Source organism: Sceloporus undulatus, chromosome 5, assembly GCF_019175285.1.
Source record: "Sceloporus undulatus isolate JIND9_A2432 ecotype Alabama chromosome 5, SceUnd_v1.1, whole genome shotgun sequence".
NCBI classification, from domain to species: Eukaryota; Metazoa; Chordata; class Lepidosauria; order Squamata; family Phrynosomatidae; genus Sceloporus; species Sceloporus undulatus.
In genome coordinates, this window is record NC_056526.1 from 90872086 (window position 1) to 90888332 (window position 16247).

The window sequence follows — 16247 nt, forward strand, 5'->3', positions numbered from 1 at the left end:
CAGTATCAGAAGCATTATGCTTCTCATTGCCTATTAACATGAGGATGTTATTGTACTCATGTTCTTGGTTATTGGCCATGATTGGAGCAACATTGTGGACTAGACAGGCATTTGGTCTGGTCTACCTGGGCTTCACTTAGGTTCTTATTATATTGGAACACAGTCATGCTCGCTAGTATAATGTCATCCAGTAAGTTTTCTAACATAATTTCACTCTTTTGTCATCTTGGTTCATGTCCAATGTGTTATCTACTAATCATAATATAGTACTCTGACTCTTGCAGTTGGAGTAATCTCCCTCCTCCTCCTCCTCCTCCCCACATTTCTCTAGGAGTAGAGGCCTGTTTCAGAATGGAGAGAAACGATTGTGTCAGGATTAATCGCTAGAATGTGCACAGAGATTACAGACTCATTTCAACTAAGCCTACAGGGAGAGGATGGTTTTAATTGCTGCCAAATTCAGTTTGCATTTATAGCTAAGAAGTGCCATTGTTCATTTCCTGGGCCAGAAAGGATTAAAAACTGATTTTTAAAAATAGGATTATTTTTTTTTATAAACTTTATTATAATTCACTTAAAAAATACATCAGTCATCATTCATAAGCAACCTTAAACAACGCAATCACAACCCCCATAACAAATCCATACAATCCCTATCATACCCCCCCACCCCCCCAACATGCAACAACAACAATAACAAATCAAAACACTTACCTAAAAATAGGATTTTGTGTGTATATGCCCCTTACAGTAATTTAGTTTAAAGTTGTACTTAAGTGTGGAATGTATGATTATGCACACCATACATACCTACGCTGTACCACCATCAATCCCTTCTACTGCTCACAAACTGGCCTGGTAAGTATGCCTTGGGGGCAAGGAGTAGTTGGCAGTGATGGATGTCTTTCAGTTTGTTCCTGAGTAGAAAAACCCAGGTGAGCAACTGTTTCTGCCATCGTTTCAGGATGGTTGGTACTGGTGTCAGTCAGTGGTTACACTTAAGTCTTAACCTCTTTGTTTATAGAAATGTGGCATAGGTGTCCTTACATGTGTACAATGAAGCAATCCGAAAAATTCCTAATTTAGTAACTGTTCCCAGTATGAGATCTAGAATTTTTAGAGGAAGACAAGGCAGAAGGCTACACCATGAGATTTTCAGATGTCTTGAATGGGTCTGCTTAGTTTCAAACAGATAATTTAGTTGTTAACTAAAACTAATGTGTGTTTATGTGGCGAAAACATCTGCGTTAGAAAATTGGTTTACCCTATTTTGGAATATTTAATTTTGACAATAGGTTCATACCTTTGGTTAACACTGAGATTAAACTTTGTATGAATGGGAAGGTTATCAACAACATGATGTGTAATATTTCTAAGTAAGCTTTCAGTCATTGAAAACATAAAATAAATACTTCTGAAACTTTAAAGAAGTGTAGGAATCCTCTGAATAAGCAAAAAACTGTTTTACAGCTTTAGTAAAAACTGCTAAGAATTGTTCAGTAATAACCAACATCAATGAATACAGTAGTAACTTTTATTCCACAAAATTTGCCCATGAGAGTTTTACAACTGAGGAAAAGCAGAAGCTGTCCCAAGGCAAAGATGTTTCTGATATGTTGTAGATCCCTTATTGTAGTCTAAGCATCTTTCAGTTTTAATCAGAGTCTAAATTGTATGACAATAACTGGAATACTCTTACATTAGGTGATCGACTTTTCTTTCTCTCCTACTTGGCTTTCTCCTATGACATTTCCCTCCTGTCTTCACCTATATTTGACCTTATTTCTTGTTTGTATTTGCAGATTGGAAGAATTGGCTGAGATGTGTGCAAAATACAACATCCCCCACATAGTTAATAATGCATATGGAGTTCAGTCTTCCAAATGTATGCACCTCATTCAGCAGGTAAGATGTGTTTACTTCAGATGTGGGCTTTGTCTTTTTAAATTACATTGAGGAGCCAGGCTGGCACGAAGCATGGAAGCTGAGTCTGTGGTCCAAAGCACATTGCAGATATAATCCAGTTTGAGACCACTTTAACTGCTCTGGCTCAGTGCTAGAGAATCCTGGAAATTGTAGTTTATTGTGGCACCAGGGCTCTCTGACAAAAAACGCTAACTACGTCACAAAACTACACTTTCCAGAATTCCCTAGCATTGAGTCAGGGCAGTTAAAGTGGTCTCAGACTGGGTTATATCTGCAGTGTGCTTTGGACCACAGACTTGGCTTCCATGCAGTGTGTTTTGGAGCTGTAATTCAGTTTTGGCTACCCAGTCAGTTGAGGAGAGTAAGAATTGCTGCTAGCTGACCAGGTAAAGCCTGCAGCCTGCACATTTCCCTTCCTTTCTACAGTGCGTCTCTGGTCCCGAAGGCCAGAATTTATGTATGTGTAAAGGAGCCTTCCCTAATCCAGTACCCTCAAAATGTGCTTGGTTACCATTCATGCATGAGTTATTGTCATGGTGGCTGTGAATTATGGGGGTTGTAGTCCAATATATCTGAAGGTCACTAATTGGGGAAGACTTACAGAAATTGTGAGGCAGTGAAAAGTAAAGAAGAAACTCTGTAGACAACCACCTTCCTCCCTAACCTCAGATATATTTGCAAAGTTGTCTATTTCCAAATTAACCTTTGTATTATGGAAAGTTGCACTGTTACAGTCAAGCATATCACAGTTAAAATGTGAAGAACAATTTAACTTCTTGTATTAACTATAATGGAAATAATAAATCATTACTAATGATATCCCAGCCAACAAAATACTGTATAGTACAATGAGTACATTAGTCCAGTAGGTCACACATTCCTGTTTTTTGGAAGGAAGGGGGGGTTATGATATCTGCTTAAACATATAAAAGTTAATTTGGCAGTAGCCAACCTTGCAAATATGTCAGGGTTGTCACCTTTTATTTTCAGTTTTGACTTGAGGTGGTGAGAATTAGAGATCTGTTCTTATGACAGGGGACAGGTATAGCAGATATTTTGACGCTGTAAACAAAAGGAGATTCTGAGGTTGAGTCCAAACAAGACACAGATGCTGTTGGTAGATGAGAGATGAGGTTCAATGTGAGTACAGTGGGCCCTTCTTATCCGTTGTGGTTTGACTCCAGGACCACCTGTGGATAACAAAATCTGTGGATGCTCAAGTCCCATTAAATACAATGAAAAAGGAAAATAGTGTCTCTAATATAAAATGGAAAATCTAAGTTTGCTATTTGGAATTTATACTTTAAAGAAATATTTTCAAGCCATGCATGCTAGAATCCATGAATAAAAAATCTGTGGATGAGGAGGGCCAACTGTACTCTCCCATAAGTAATCAGTTTCATGGACAGGAAGTACTTTGGGATGTAGTCCTTGTATGTTTCCTTTACACTTCTGAGTATAGTTCAAAATGCTGGGTTTACCTTGAACCCAGGCCATATAGCCTTTCTTCTTGTTGTTGTGTGCCTTCATATTGTTCCCAATTTATGTTTCAATGATGCATGCATCCTGAGTCTGGAAGCTGCACCAAAGCTGCACTCCAGTCCTTAGAACTGGAGCATGGCTTTGGTGCGGCTTCTGGACTCTTAGGACGCATGTATCATTTAAACAGCATACCTCCAAAGTGACTCAAAGCAGCTTTATTTTGGCCTGTCTGTATCAGGCCTAAGATAAAATACACTGTATATCCAATGCAAGGTCTTTTGGAGTAAATGGGAAGTGTGCAAGACCTGATAGATGTCCCCATTCATGTCAGTGAGATTTGCATAGGAGCTTTTTGAATGGAACAGTGCTAGCTGTGACCAGCATTGCTCTATTCATGAGCTTTACAGGACTTTTAAAGGCTATTCCATGTTTATATATTTTGCATCAGTTCTTACCTTGATTCTGTCATTTTAGGGAGCACGAAGAGGCAGAATAGATGCTTTTGTGCAAAGCTTGGACAAAAATTTTATGGTTCCAGTAGGTGGTGCTATCATTGCTGGCTTTGATGACTCCTTCATACAGGAGATCAGCAAAATGTACCCAGGTACCTAATTTTTAAATTGATAGTTCTTGGGGAAACAACTCTAAAATAAATCAAAATAGCTTATTCTCCTCAATAAGAAAATAATTGATGGATATCTTATTTTCCCCCCAGGAAGAGCATCAGCCTCTCCTTCCTTAGATGTTCTAATTACATTGTTGACCTTAGGCACAAAGGGGTATCAACGGCTGCTAAAAGAAAGAAAGGTAATATTTCAAAATTTACTCATGGCGAATTACAGCCTTAAGTTGTAACAAATACTAGTGCAGCTGCACCTGCTAGTGGCAACAACAGGAGCATTGTATGTACATTGAGCACTCTGGCCTAGTCTGCAGCATCGACATATTCTTGTTTTGTTTCTTGAACTTACAATCAAAGCTCTGATTTTCCAAGATTTCCTGTTTATGTGCTTTCATCTTTGGAATATTGGTTCTTGAACACAGTCATCCAATTTTATTTCCCCCGACAACCCACTATGTTGTGGATTAGGCTAAATGAGTATGCTGTGTTCAAGACTGTCCATAAGAATTAACTGCTAATATATCTGCTAGTGTTGGATTTCCAAAGCTGCCAGCTCTTTTCAGCCTTGTCTTCATTTATTATCATGCTGGGTTATATGTAGCCAAAATGTCAGCTAGTCCCTGAATCCATGAGACTGACAGCAGTAGTGGAAGCTGGATGTTAGCGTATTGGCCACTGCACATACTATTGTACCGCATGCTGTGTACTCATTAATAAAAACAGTGTCAGGGAATGTGATCCTGCAGGGAAGGTTCTAAGTCAATTTCAAGCAACCATCCTACAGTGTCACTGTTACCTCCCTGCCAGAAGTGAGTAGAATCATTCAGGAGTGTTCCCAACCACCAAAGTCCAACAGTTGAGTTGCCATCACCTCCAAAATAAATGAGAGTGCCACCGGACCTAGTGAAATCAATAAGGTACAATTTCCCTTATTGATCCCTAAAAAACCCCCATCAAATATGACCACAAGCACATCCAGTCCTGTGTGGGGAAAAACAACTGTTAGTATTGAGAAGCTGAAGAGCTGTCATTTGGTCAACAGCCCATTATTCACACAGCAAACCTCAGAAAACACTAGAACTCAGGTCAGAAATAGAGTTACTATTGCACTGCTTTTATATGTGTCACTCACAATGCATTCTTTTTAATGTGTTTATAACTTGTTGCTGACATTTGTAAGAGCCACTTATGTACTTGCAATTGACTTTCTCACTTAATTCAGAAGAATTAAGTCAGGACAAAGCCTTTTCTGGATTGTACTACATCAGGGATTGCATACCTGAATGGTGGTGGTTCCCTACAGGAAAAAAAAGACTCCCAGAGCATAGAAAATGCACATGTTGGGAAGAAGGCTGTGGTGGGACTCTTCCTCCCACAATTTAGTTTTCTATTGGGTTTTTTTTTTTATTGAAAGGAGTATTTAAACCTACAGACCCCTGCCCACAATCACACATATTACAGATGTGAAAATCTCCCAATTTGGCTTCACTCAGGCCCAAAATGGATGGGCCAAATGGCACAGATTTCTGCCATGTTCAGGGCATAGCGTTTAGATGACATACACCCTGAATGTGGAAGGAAACTGCTCCTACGCCACATCTTTCCAAAAGAACCAGGCCAAAAAAAGCAGGAAGAAGCCCATCTGTTTTGGGACTGAGTTTATCCAAATGCCACCCATATTTGTTCCTGTACAGTATTTGTTTCATGGTGGGTTGTGACAGTTTTCTTCCCAGTGTGCTTCTGCCTATTTGTTTTTTAATGATACATATATTAATAATTCACTTTTAAAAATAAGCACATTGTTTTGGGCGCACTTTATATCTTGAAATTGCCTTCAAGGTCAAAGAAAACTGTGCTTTTTCTGGCAACAAATTCATGAGATGCAAAAATGCCACATCTGTTGAGGTTGTTGAGCACGACAACATTTTTAGCATCCCTAGCACACAGTACACAGTCCAAACCTGCTTAAAGTCTGGAAGAGATCTAATCCTTGAGCCTGTGGAATGTTTAAATGGAATCTGATAGACAGCTATGAAAGCAGAGAGTTGAAAAGGGCCTACAAAAGATAATCATTTTTGAAGGCTCTTATCTAGCAGCCAGGAACCGACAGCCGCACACCACTTGTAGAAGTGATGAAGATAGTTCATAGAAGCCTCACTTAATGTTGCAGATCAAAATGCAATCAGCACACACAGCAATAAGAGGGGAAGCAATGACAACAGTAGCCTTATTTTGTATGCAGATTTCCCCCCTATTACAACTGAAGTGCTTTCGTGGAACTCAAGAGTAGTCTCTCATAAATGACTTACCTTGACAGTCCGTCAACAAATACTACATCATAGATCTCCCCTGCAATGTGTTGTGAGAGATATTGTGATTTGCTTATTTGAGAGATGTTAGTCACATTCATGTTAATTCAGTTGTTGAATCTTTCAGCTCTTGTGTGTTTAATCTTTAAATCTAGGGCTTTTTTCTTTCTTGCAGGCTCACAGCTATTCTTGTATGTAATTAAACAAAAGCAAAGTGATTTGATGTTACCTAAAATATACATCACTTTGATTGATGGATGATGCCTCTGTGCCGTTCGGTTGCTACTTTTAAAACAGAACAAAACATCCAGCATTGTGACTTGCCAGTTAATTCCTGGAAGTGACCTGTTAGCACAATGCCACCTTCTTGTTTCAGGCTCCTATAGGAATCTCTAGATAGAGTCTAGGCCAGTAATTCCTAGATAGTGCTACGGCAGGACAGAAACAAATAAACAAATAGGTGAAACAAATAAGCAAAGGCCTTGGCCAGAGTATTTGCCCCTTACACATTGGTTATATCTAGGAGCCCTGGTAGTGCAGTGCTTAAATGCTGCTACTGCAGCCACAAGGTTGTGAGTTCGACCCCAGAGCTCAAAGGTTCACTCAGCCTTCCATCCTTTCCTAGGTTGGTAAAATGAGTACCCAGCTTGTTGGGGGCAATAGGCCTTTGATAACTGACTGTTTTACAAGTAAGGGGCTTTTCTTAGCATGTTGTACCACTTTTGTCCCTTACTTTTCAACAAATTGTTCAAATGACTTTAATTCTATAGCCAGTTTAATGCCATTTTAAACATAATATTGTGCATGTTTTTCTTATATGGATTTTTACTTGCATTTCTTTTTAACTTCTCAGCTGCATTGAGTCCAAGCATGCAGAAAATATAATAATAAGTAGTGAGTTCTTCAGTAGATAAAGAATTCAATATATAACCACCAAAATCAAGAAGCAGAATTGTTACCTGGAAATGTAGTTCTGTTCCACAAACATGATTGTCTAAATGTTATAAATATGTTTTTGTTACTGGATGTGTGTAGAAATAAGAACTACAACCCCTCCTTTTTTAGTAGCATAGTTCAAATGTGTGCGTTCCTGAATGGTAAAATTTAATAGAGATGGTTTATTACCTTTTGCTCTGTGAAGGCTGAGGCAGAGCTATTATGTTCTCAGCAGGAGCTATTTATAGCTTGACATTGAGTGCTCTTTTCTATATTGGTTCCACTACACCTACTCAAAAAAGAAGCCAGGCTAAAAAAAAATCAGAATAATTTTCTCCCTTTTCTTGCTTTATCCTCACGTCAAACCTTATTGCAGGTTATTTGAGCTCATATCAATAAAGAGCCTAACGGGTTTCTTGCAGTGGGGAGAGTAATCTCTGCAGCAGAACCTGACAGTTCAGATCTTTCTCCCCCTGCAACCCTGACAAAAGAAAACATTTCATCCTCTCTGTCCTCTCAGAGGCTCACTTGGGTTCAGGTCAGCCTTTTACAACAGAAATGGGGATTGTCGGACCCTCCCAGTGTCACTGAATTACGATTCCCATGATCCTTTACCATTGTTTATGCTGTTGAAGTCTAGCAGTATCTGGGTCAGATTCCTGTTTGATGGTTGCAGGGTGTTAACATTCCACAAGCTGACTTATGGGGCTTCTTTTCTCCTCCCTCCACATACTTAAGGCAGCTTCTCAGCACCACCACCCTTATTAGGCATCCAATAACGGGGAGGATGTTGGAGACATAGGATAATGCATAGTTGCTTTGCTGCAGCCAAAGGAAAAGTGCAGCCATACCCCTCAAAACCTCCAGTGAGTATGCTGCAACAAGACAGTTCCCTGACATCCCTACCCTTTTCCTACCATCAGAGGGTATCCACCTGTCCTTCTTGACCACTTAATGGCTGAAGGAGTGTGAGCTGGTGATGTAAATCTGCCTTATGTGGAGTGGGGATGCACAATGACATGAATAGCTCCTTGACCAACAGAGGTAACCAACAAGCATCATATGCTTATGCCAATGAAGTCCTACCTCTGCTTAGGAAGACTAGAGATGTTTGAGAGGCTGTCCTGTCTTTTCTTTATACCACTTCTGTTTCCAAATACAGAGATTGCTGAATAGAAGGAAAGTGGGCACATGACATAGCATGGCAATCATGGTCTTAAAACAGTATACATCCTCCAACCAACCCACTCACCCTTCTAGCCCACCTCTCCCATCCCTAGGCTGCTTTTTTTTTCTGCCAAAATATTAAGTGTCAAAGCAAAGGAGGCATTTGAATGTTAGTCTCACCATGTCAAAGTATAGCAATCAGTCCACTATTTCCCAGTACCTCTCTCAGTAGCAATAACTCATTCTGGAGGCAGTCTGGAGGACTGCCAGCTTTGTTTAGGGGCAAGAGTAATGTTGCTACTTGAAGAGGAGCTTAAAGTCTCCCAAGTGAGAGCAGAAAGCCTCTGTTGTCCCGTTTTCTTTGGAGGTAGACTTGAAAGGGTTTGTTTAGATGTACTGTAACATCAAATCATGTCTGTCATTATGACCAACAAAAGTTAAAAACCTGTATGCTTGTTTACACAAGTGTGTGCTACCAACAGGTTCATGATGTCCTCCAGTTTCTGCTTTATGTGGTCAGCGAGGTTTTGTAGATTTTCCTGTGCTTTCCTGAACTACTTTTGTTTGTAAATATAGAGATTGAGGTCTTCTTGTCTTCTCATCCTTTTCCCTTTACATGCCATGATTTTCTGGTTGGATCATGCAAGCTGAGGAAAAAAAAAACATTTCTCATCTTGGTGAGAAAAGCACCAGAGCACAGATTAACCCAAATCTCATTGTTATAACATCAAACCATATTGGAATATGTTTTGTATCTCAGTTAAATTTAATACTGGCAATGCAGGGGAGAAATCATGGTAGTAGTTCTATTTCTTTTAGGTAATACTTGTATTTGGAGTTCTCATAAATGCCAGATTTTTAAATAGAGGCTAGCTGTAGATTTGACACACACCCCACCTCATAGTATTGGCCAGTACAGAAAGTTGTTGAGTTACTGTGCACCAAACTGCTTGGCTAGCTGCTTGTATGATCTCAGAGTTTATTAAAATTGGGGATGGAATTCCTAAATGCAGGTCATCTAATAAATTGCTTGTATCCCTGCCCTATCGCCTTACCTTTTTATGCCACTACATTGTTTGGAAAACTCACTTGATGTGAACTTCCTAGTTATCAGATTCCTAGTTGTCTCCTCCACCTGTCTTGGGGTGCATGGTTCCCGAAATCAGGTGAGCTTTTTTCTTTTCTTTTGACAGTTGCCTTCCAGGAGAACCTATAAAGGAATATGTTAAGCTGGCCAGCAGCCCCTGTTTTGATGTATTTGGCTATGCCTTAAACATCTTTGCTGCTCCTTTTTTTCCAGTTAACTGTTCTGACTATTTAGGAGGAAATGTTTGATGACAACCATAAAACTTGATGTAAAGAGCACCCAATAAGACTAAAAATTGACATTTTCCTCTTCCTCTATAGGAAATGTTTTCCTATCTTTCAAGTGCAATGAAGACATTAGCAGAGGCCTACAGTGAAAGATTGCTGGATACACCTCACAATCCTATCTCCTTAGGTAATGGTGGCATCATGCTTCTACACAGAAGAAATATGTGGTATATAAAGGAAACATGATAATAACACTAGTAGTTCTTAGTAGTTGTAAGTAATAACTAGTAGTAAGGCACTGTAGCTATGTACAGTATATTGGTTTTAATCATCTTGTAGTTATACATTCATTGTACTTATGTACACGAGTTGTGCATACACTTGCAGTTGATGCACTGCTTTACAATACTGCTTGATTTTGAGCCCAAGCAAGTCTTTTCTTATGGAGGAAAAGCATCGAGTCAGGATTTATATTCATTAGTGTGACCAGGAATTATTCATTTTAAACTCCAAAGTGATTCCTGATTTGGCTGTATGGCATTTTAATATCTGAAGAACAAACAGTTTACGGCTGGCTGTGAAAAATGATGGAAAGCTGCAAGTGATACTAAATGGTTTACAGGGAATGCTTTACTCCCATAGTGAAGCAGCTTTATTGGATTCTAGTTAGCAAAACTTAGACTGTCATGCTTTGGTCACGTCATGAGAAGACATGACTTACTAGAAAAGACAATAATGCTTGGTAAAGTAGTAGGATAGACTCAATCAAAGAAGCCATGAGCAGGGCTGATATTAATAGGGTGACTTGGAGGCCTCTTATTCATGGGATTGCCATAAGTCGAAGTCAAATTGATGGCAGTTAACAACAGCAGTTTCACATAGAATCATTTAATTCATCTAACTTTTTCAAAACCTTTATCATTGTAAAGCATGTTTTGGTTGTTAGAAATAATCATAAATAATATGTCAAAGTAACATAGCTATGTATATTTTCAGCGATGTCACTCAAAGAACTAGATGAACAGAGTGGTACCGCTATTACACAGCTTGGATCAATGCTTTTCACCAGACAAGTTTCTGGTGCAAGGTGAGTACTTTTGTTGATGTTTCTGAAACACATTGACTCAAAGTTGTGTGTGGTGTCTACAAAGGGCAGGGACTTGAGGTAGTCTCCAATTTGATGCCAAGGTGGCCAGAGTCTGGCAGAACACAGTTGATAGGCAGGCTGATTTCACAGTGGTTAACTCTCAGGTTAGTGCATGGAAAATTGTAATGTCAGTGGGGTTGCATCCCTTTTCAATTAGCAGAACTGGTTTAGGAAATCACCTTATATTGAATTGGTTGATCTCACCCAATATTACTGATACAGATTGGTATTGGCTGTCTAGGGTTTCAGAAAGCAGTTTATCCAGCCCTACCCAGGGTAGCCAAGACATGAACATGGGTCCTTCTACATAGAAAATATGTGGTTTACCACAAGGCAATATCCCTAATTGGTTTATGGCTCAGGTTTCTGTATTTTCTTCTCACATATTTAATGTTGCTTTGTATATTTCAGGGTGGTTCCACGTGGGACTGTCCAAACAGTGAGCGGCTATACTTTTGAAGGCTTCATGGCCCATACAAACAAATATCCCTGTGCATACCTCAATGCTGCTTCAGCCATTGGAATAACAAAAGAAGATGTAGATGTGTTCTTGAAAAGACTTGAAAAGTGTTTGAAGGCTCTCAGGAAAGGAAAGAATGATGAGAAAGATTCACCTGTAGTGAATGAAGATACTGTCTTTGATATGGAAAAATGCAATATTGCTGAAGGAGATACCAAAAATTAGATTATAATATGCAAAGCTTCTATCAGGTCCATATTGTTTATGATAAAAACCAAAATGTAAATGATATATGACACAATCCCTAGAAGACATGTTTTGCTTTCAAATGGCTAAGAGCTGTGCAAGTTCACAGTTGTGCTCTTGTTCAGGTCTTAATCATTTCAGTGGAATTTTTGCAAAAGTCAGTCCCATCAGATTGTGCCCATTGAGGATATTCAGAATGATGAATGTTTTAAACAGTTGTCTGATGAAAATCTAGCATATACTTTTCCTACTGTGTGAAACACATAAATCTGTGTTCAGACTATAGGTGAGGGCTTAAAGGGCAGACCTTCAACTTGTCGGGTTTGAACTGAATAAGTAACATTGTGCATGAGAAAGAAAGGTGATTGTAGCAGCATAATAATCATCAGTAAATGGCACTGCATGGATGCTGTTCCATGGAGTAAGTGTTACAGTTTGATTTTCTCATACATATATACAGTCCTTATATACCCAGTTCATCATTGCAGGCATTTCTGACCATATTGAGGTTTTGAGGGAGTTTTTTTGTTGTTGTTTTTGTCTGTTATCAACTGTTTGTTTTTGATGTATGCCTTCAAGTCATTTCCAACTTACAGTGACTCTAAAGTCACAGGGTTTTCTTCAGAGGAAGTGTGTCATTGCCATCCTATGGGTTTCCATGGCTGAGCCAGGATTCAAACCCTGGGCTCCAGACACTAAGTCCAATGTTCAAACCACTACACTACACTGTTGTCAACTATACTATAGTGTAACGTGGAACACCTTTTAAGGTAATATCTGTGTAATTCAAATTTGTATGATCTTGCCCTAGCATCAACTTTTGGGTTGTATTTATTTTGCCAGTCTTGTTTTCAGATTGGTTACATGGCATAGATAAACTCTGTGCTATTGTGCTTCTTTCATATGTGTATCACTTAACATAAACCCACTTCACATATGGAACAGTAACCACAAAACTCTAATTTTCATTGGTTGCCCCATTGCTAAAGTAACACACATTCACTGTTCTATTTATTTCCAAGACCTCTCTGCTGATTTGTATTGCTTTCATCAGCCAATACAAGGTATGAGCTTCCATGAGAATCTCCTATTTGAGCCCTACTTGGAATGAATAGAAGCTGCACAAGAGCATATGGCAGGAGTTGTGCTGTTGTTGAGCCTCCATTCATTTTAATGGAACTTATTCAGAACTTCTTTGTAGAATGTACAGTCTTCTTAAAATGTCAGATCACTCAAGAGGACCACTGCATTTCACTGCTGTTTTGCAAATCCCAGTGTGATTGCCCAGGCCCCATCGCTGTCTCACATACACACACTCAGAATTAGATTTTAAAAAAGATTCCACTGGTGTCAGTGGATTCTTTGGCGCGTTACAGACCACCTGAAAGTGGCGGTCTGCAGCCGCCATCATTAGTGCGCCGAGGAGCCCCAGCAGCCAAACTTCGAGGCTCCCCGGCACCACAAAAAAGAAGCACCAAAATGGTGCTTCTTGTTGCGGCACACTAATGACATCGCAAGGCGCCAACGGCACACTTGCAGCGTCATTAGCGCTGCGCGACGTGCGGACACTAAGCGTCCACTACATCAAGATGGTGGCACCATTTTGTACGTCCCCAAGATGTACTAGGGTTAGGGGCGTGCATAAAGCACGCCCTTTCCTAACCCTAGTACGTCCTGGGGACGTACTTTACGCCCGTGCGGAACGGGCCTTTGAAAACCTGCTTGCACTGGATGTTTGGGTGGATATATTTGGGTGGGAAATAATATGCTTATGAGAAGAGTCTTAGCATCCTCATAAATGCAAATTATATGGCATACCTGAGCAGTTGTATTTTCACCACCCCATTTTGGAGACACAATAATTCAACACAGTATAAAGAATTTGTACTATTTAGAACAATAGGGCATTTCTTCTTGATATCTTGCTGGTAAGAACAGCTTCAGTGGACCCCCTTACGTTTGAAAGTATGATCATTTTGGATGCAGTGTCTGAGCACACAAGTGATATGTAGGTGTGGCTGGTAAACGTTGGACATTTCCAGAACAGCTTCATTCTGTGCATAAACCAAACATGATCCTATATGGAGACCTTAAAAACCAAAGTCATTGTCATAATTGTTTACTCAGAATGGAAATGTAGTATAGTAACAATCCCAGGACTGTAGCTTCCTAGCCTTTGTTGCATTTGTTTATCTATAGTTACTTGTTTTATTCAATTTAAACGCATTTCCCTTTGAACACTGTAATGTATTACTTTTTAAATTTGAGAGGCTCTCCCCCAAAGTACTTTATGTTAACACATTTCTATCTACTAGTAATGAGAAATAGTCAGATTTTGATTTTAATTAAGCAACTAATTCAGTGGACAGGGAGTCATTTTTGCTTTTTGTGTCATGCAAAGGACTTTTTAATTAAAGACTGCAAGCAAAGTTAACTTTAAATAACAGGTTATTTGCTACCCTAGGGATTCAATTTCAGGAATATTTTATTGAGTATAAGTGAAAATGGTTTCACTGTGAAGATCCTTAATTTGTCCATGCATATTTTTTTAACCTTTTGGAACATTCAGACTTCAATAGGTATTGGTCTTTAATTTAGTAGACTAGTTACCAACGAAAGCCTTAAAATACTCATGTAAATTTGCCTTGCCTTTCTCAAAAGGGGAACCAACTCTTTGGACTAATTTTCATGTTACTACTTTGATGGTAGCTGTGGATCACTTAGTGTGATAATAACTCCTAAATGTGATAAGAAGTTGTCATCCCTAGATGGATAAGCATTCTTCCTATCCTAAATGGGCACTAAAATTGTAACCCCCTCTTGTAGTAGTTAATTTTATATGTTCTACATTGTAAGTGTAAATCAGGAAGAAATGGTAGCCGTGAAGGGAATTGTACTTTGATCCTTTCTATAGAAAAGAGTAAATGGGGTAGCAGTGGATAATCTTCTGTGGGCTCTTGTACAACAGATACTGCTGTCTGATTGGCATTTTTGAATTACAGAATGAAGATAGTCTGTTACATAAAGAGTTCTCTCAGGGCTGCCAGAGTTACTATTTAGCTGGCACATGATTTTCTTTTTCACCCCTTTGTGAGGAAAGTTCTTTTAGGCCGAAAATAGATGCCTCTAAAGGAGTGGCTCTGTACCACCCCTGGGGCCATGGCAACTATGTGCTGCCGCCCCGATCTGGCATTTCTCTAGCCCTAAATGCCGCTTCTTTTTGGAGCAGAAAAAAGCTACACCTGCTGCCATGGCAGCAACTCTTCCGCATTTCTTTGGCGCAGCATGTGTAAACGCTACGCTGCAGAAATGCTGTGATGCCCCCCGCCATCTGGTCAGGTGGGTGGCATGACACCACTTGGGGGGCAGACAGTGGTCGATCGCCAGGCCCCCACTCCACCCCGATGCTGGCATTTCTTGCTGGTCTGTTCAACTCCTTAAGAAAATATAGTAGTATCTTCATATTTTCTACAACCATCTTATGATGCTGTCGCTTAGACCATCTTTTCAATACCCTTAAAGTGAAACATCAAGTTACTGTTAGGATAACAAGGCCACCAATTGTGAAATCCCATGAAAAAATGTGAAATTCTGCAAGCAAGCACAAAAGAATGTCAAAATGGGCCCATACACAAGATGCATTGTGCAGACATTACACATAACTTAAAAATTTCTAAACTCTCTAGCCTTACTTGCTTAACTGTAAATCAGTAAGCTGGATTTGCAATGGTTGAATTAAGCATGAGCTTAAAGTAATGAGTAACACTGGATGCCTCAAAATTAACTGGGTGAACACTGATAATCTTGAATAAATTAAAGGTAATTTTATTGTCTTGGTGTGAATGTTTTACACACTCCACTTTGTTAGCCACTACGTTTGTGGATTTATGTATCATTTGTGGGACAATGATTCAAAAGCCCTTTTGATATATATATATATATATATATATATATATATATATATATATATATATATGTCCCATTATGATCACCAACAATGGTCTGCCCTGGCCTCGCATCGGGTATAGAGACGCACTATCCACGATGCTGCAGCCCTTTTCAAAAACTCACACCGAATCAATCTTGAAGAGAAACGACAACGCAGAATGAACTGCAACCCAGAAACATCACCCAAGGAGACTTTCCGCTGTGCTTTCTGCAACCGGATCTGTATCCTGGATTGTCCTTTTTAGTCACCAACATGCTTGTACAAAGCACAGGATGAGTCCTTCCTGAATCTTCGTTTGCGAAGCCAAGCCAGATATATATATATATATATATATATATATATTTTAAAAGTCTAATGTTTTGAGGTCATTGTGCCACATCATGGTCACTACATTTTTCACATTCCGCTGTGTGGTAGTTTTTGTTACAAAAAAGAGCTGATTATAAGGAAACTTACTCTCATTAGATGATGTTGTTCAGGAGAGAACTTTCCCTGTGAGGAATGGCTGTAGACATTTGGGACTAAGCCTTAAATAGAAACATGAGGAAAGCTTATAAAATTAAGAATTATAGGGAACAAGGGAGCAATTTCTCTAGAACTTCAGGTCACACTGAGTCTTATTGGCAAAACACCTCGCAACACATAATTAACTTAAATAAAGAACTCACTGCCAGATTGTGTGACATCAG

General features: G+C 39.3%; 1 protein-coding gene across 2 annotated transcripts in view; it reads left to right on the forward strand.

The window, feature by feature from the left end:
- SEPSECS (Sep (O-phosphoserine) tRNA:Sec (selenocysteine) tRNA synthase) overlaps positions 1-15437 on the forward strand; it is a 32520-nt gene extending 17083 nt beyond the window's left edge. For both annotated transcript variants that reach the window (XM_042468980.1, XM_042468981.1), the window contains exons 6-11: positions 1803-1905; positions 3883-4012; positions 4124-4215; positions 9850-9943; positions 10753-10843; positions 11315-15437. In XM_042468980.1, the coding sequence (XP_042324914.1) occupies positions 1803-1905; positions 3883-4012; positions 4124-4215; positions 9850-9943; positions 10753-10843; positions 11315-11588 (784 nt within the window). In that variant the 3' untranslated portion in view covers positions 11589-15437. The remainder of the gene's footprint in view (positions 1-1802; positions 1906-3882; positions 4013-4123; positions 4216-9849; positions 9944-10752; positions 10844-11314) is intronic.
- Positions 15438-16247: the final 810 nt, after the last annotated feature.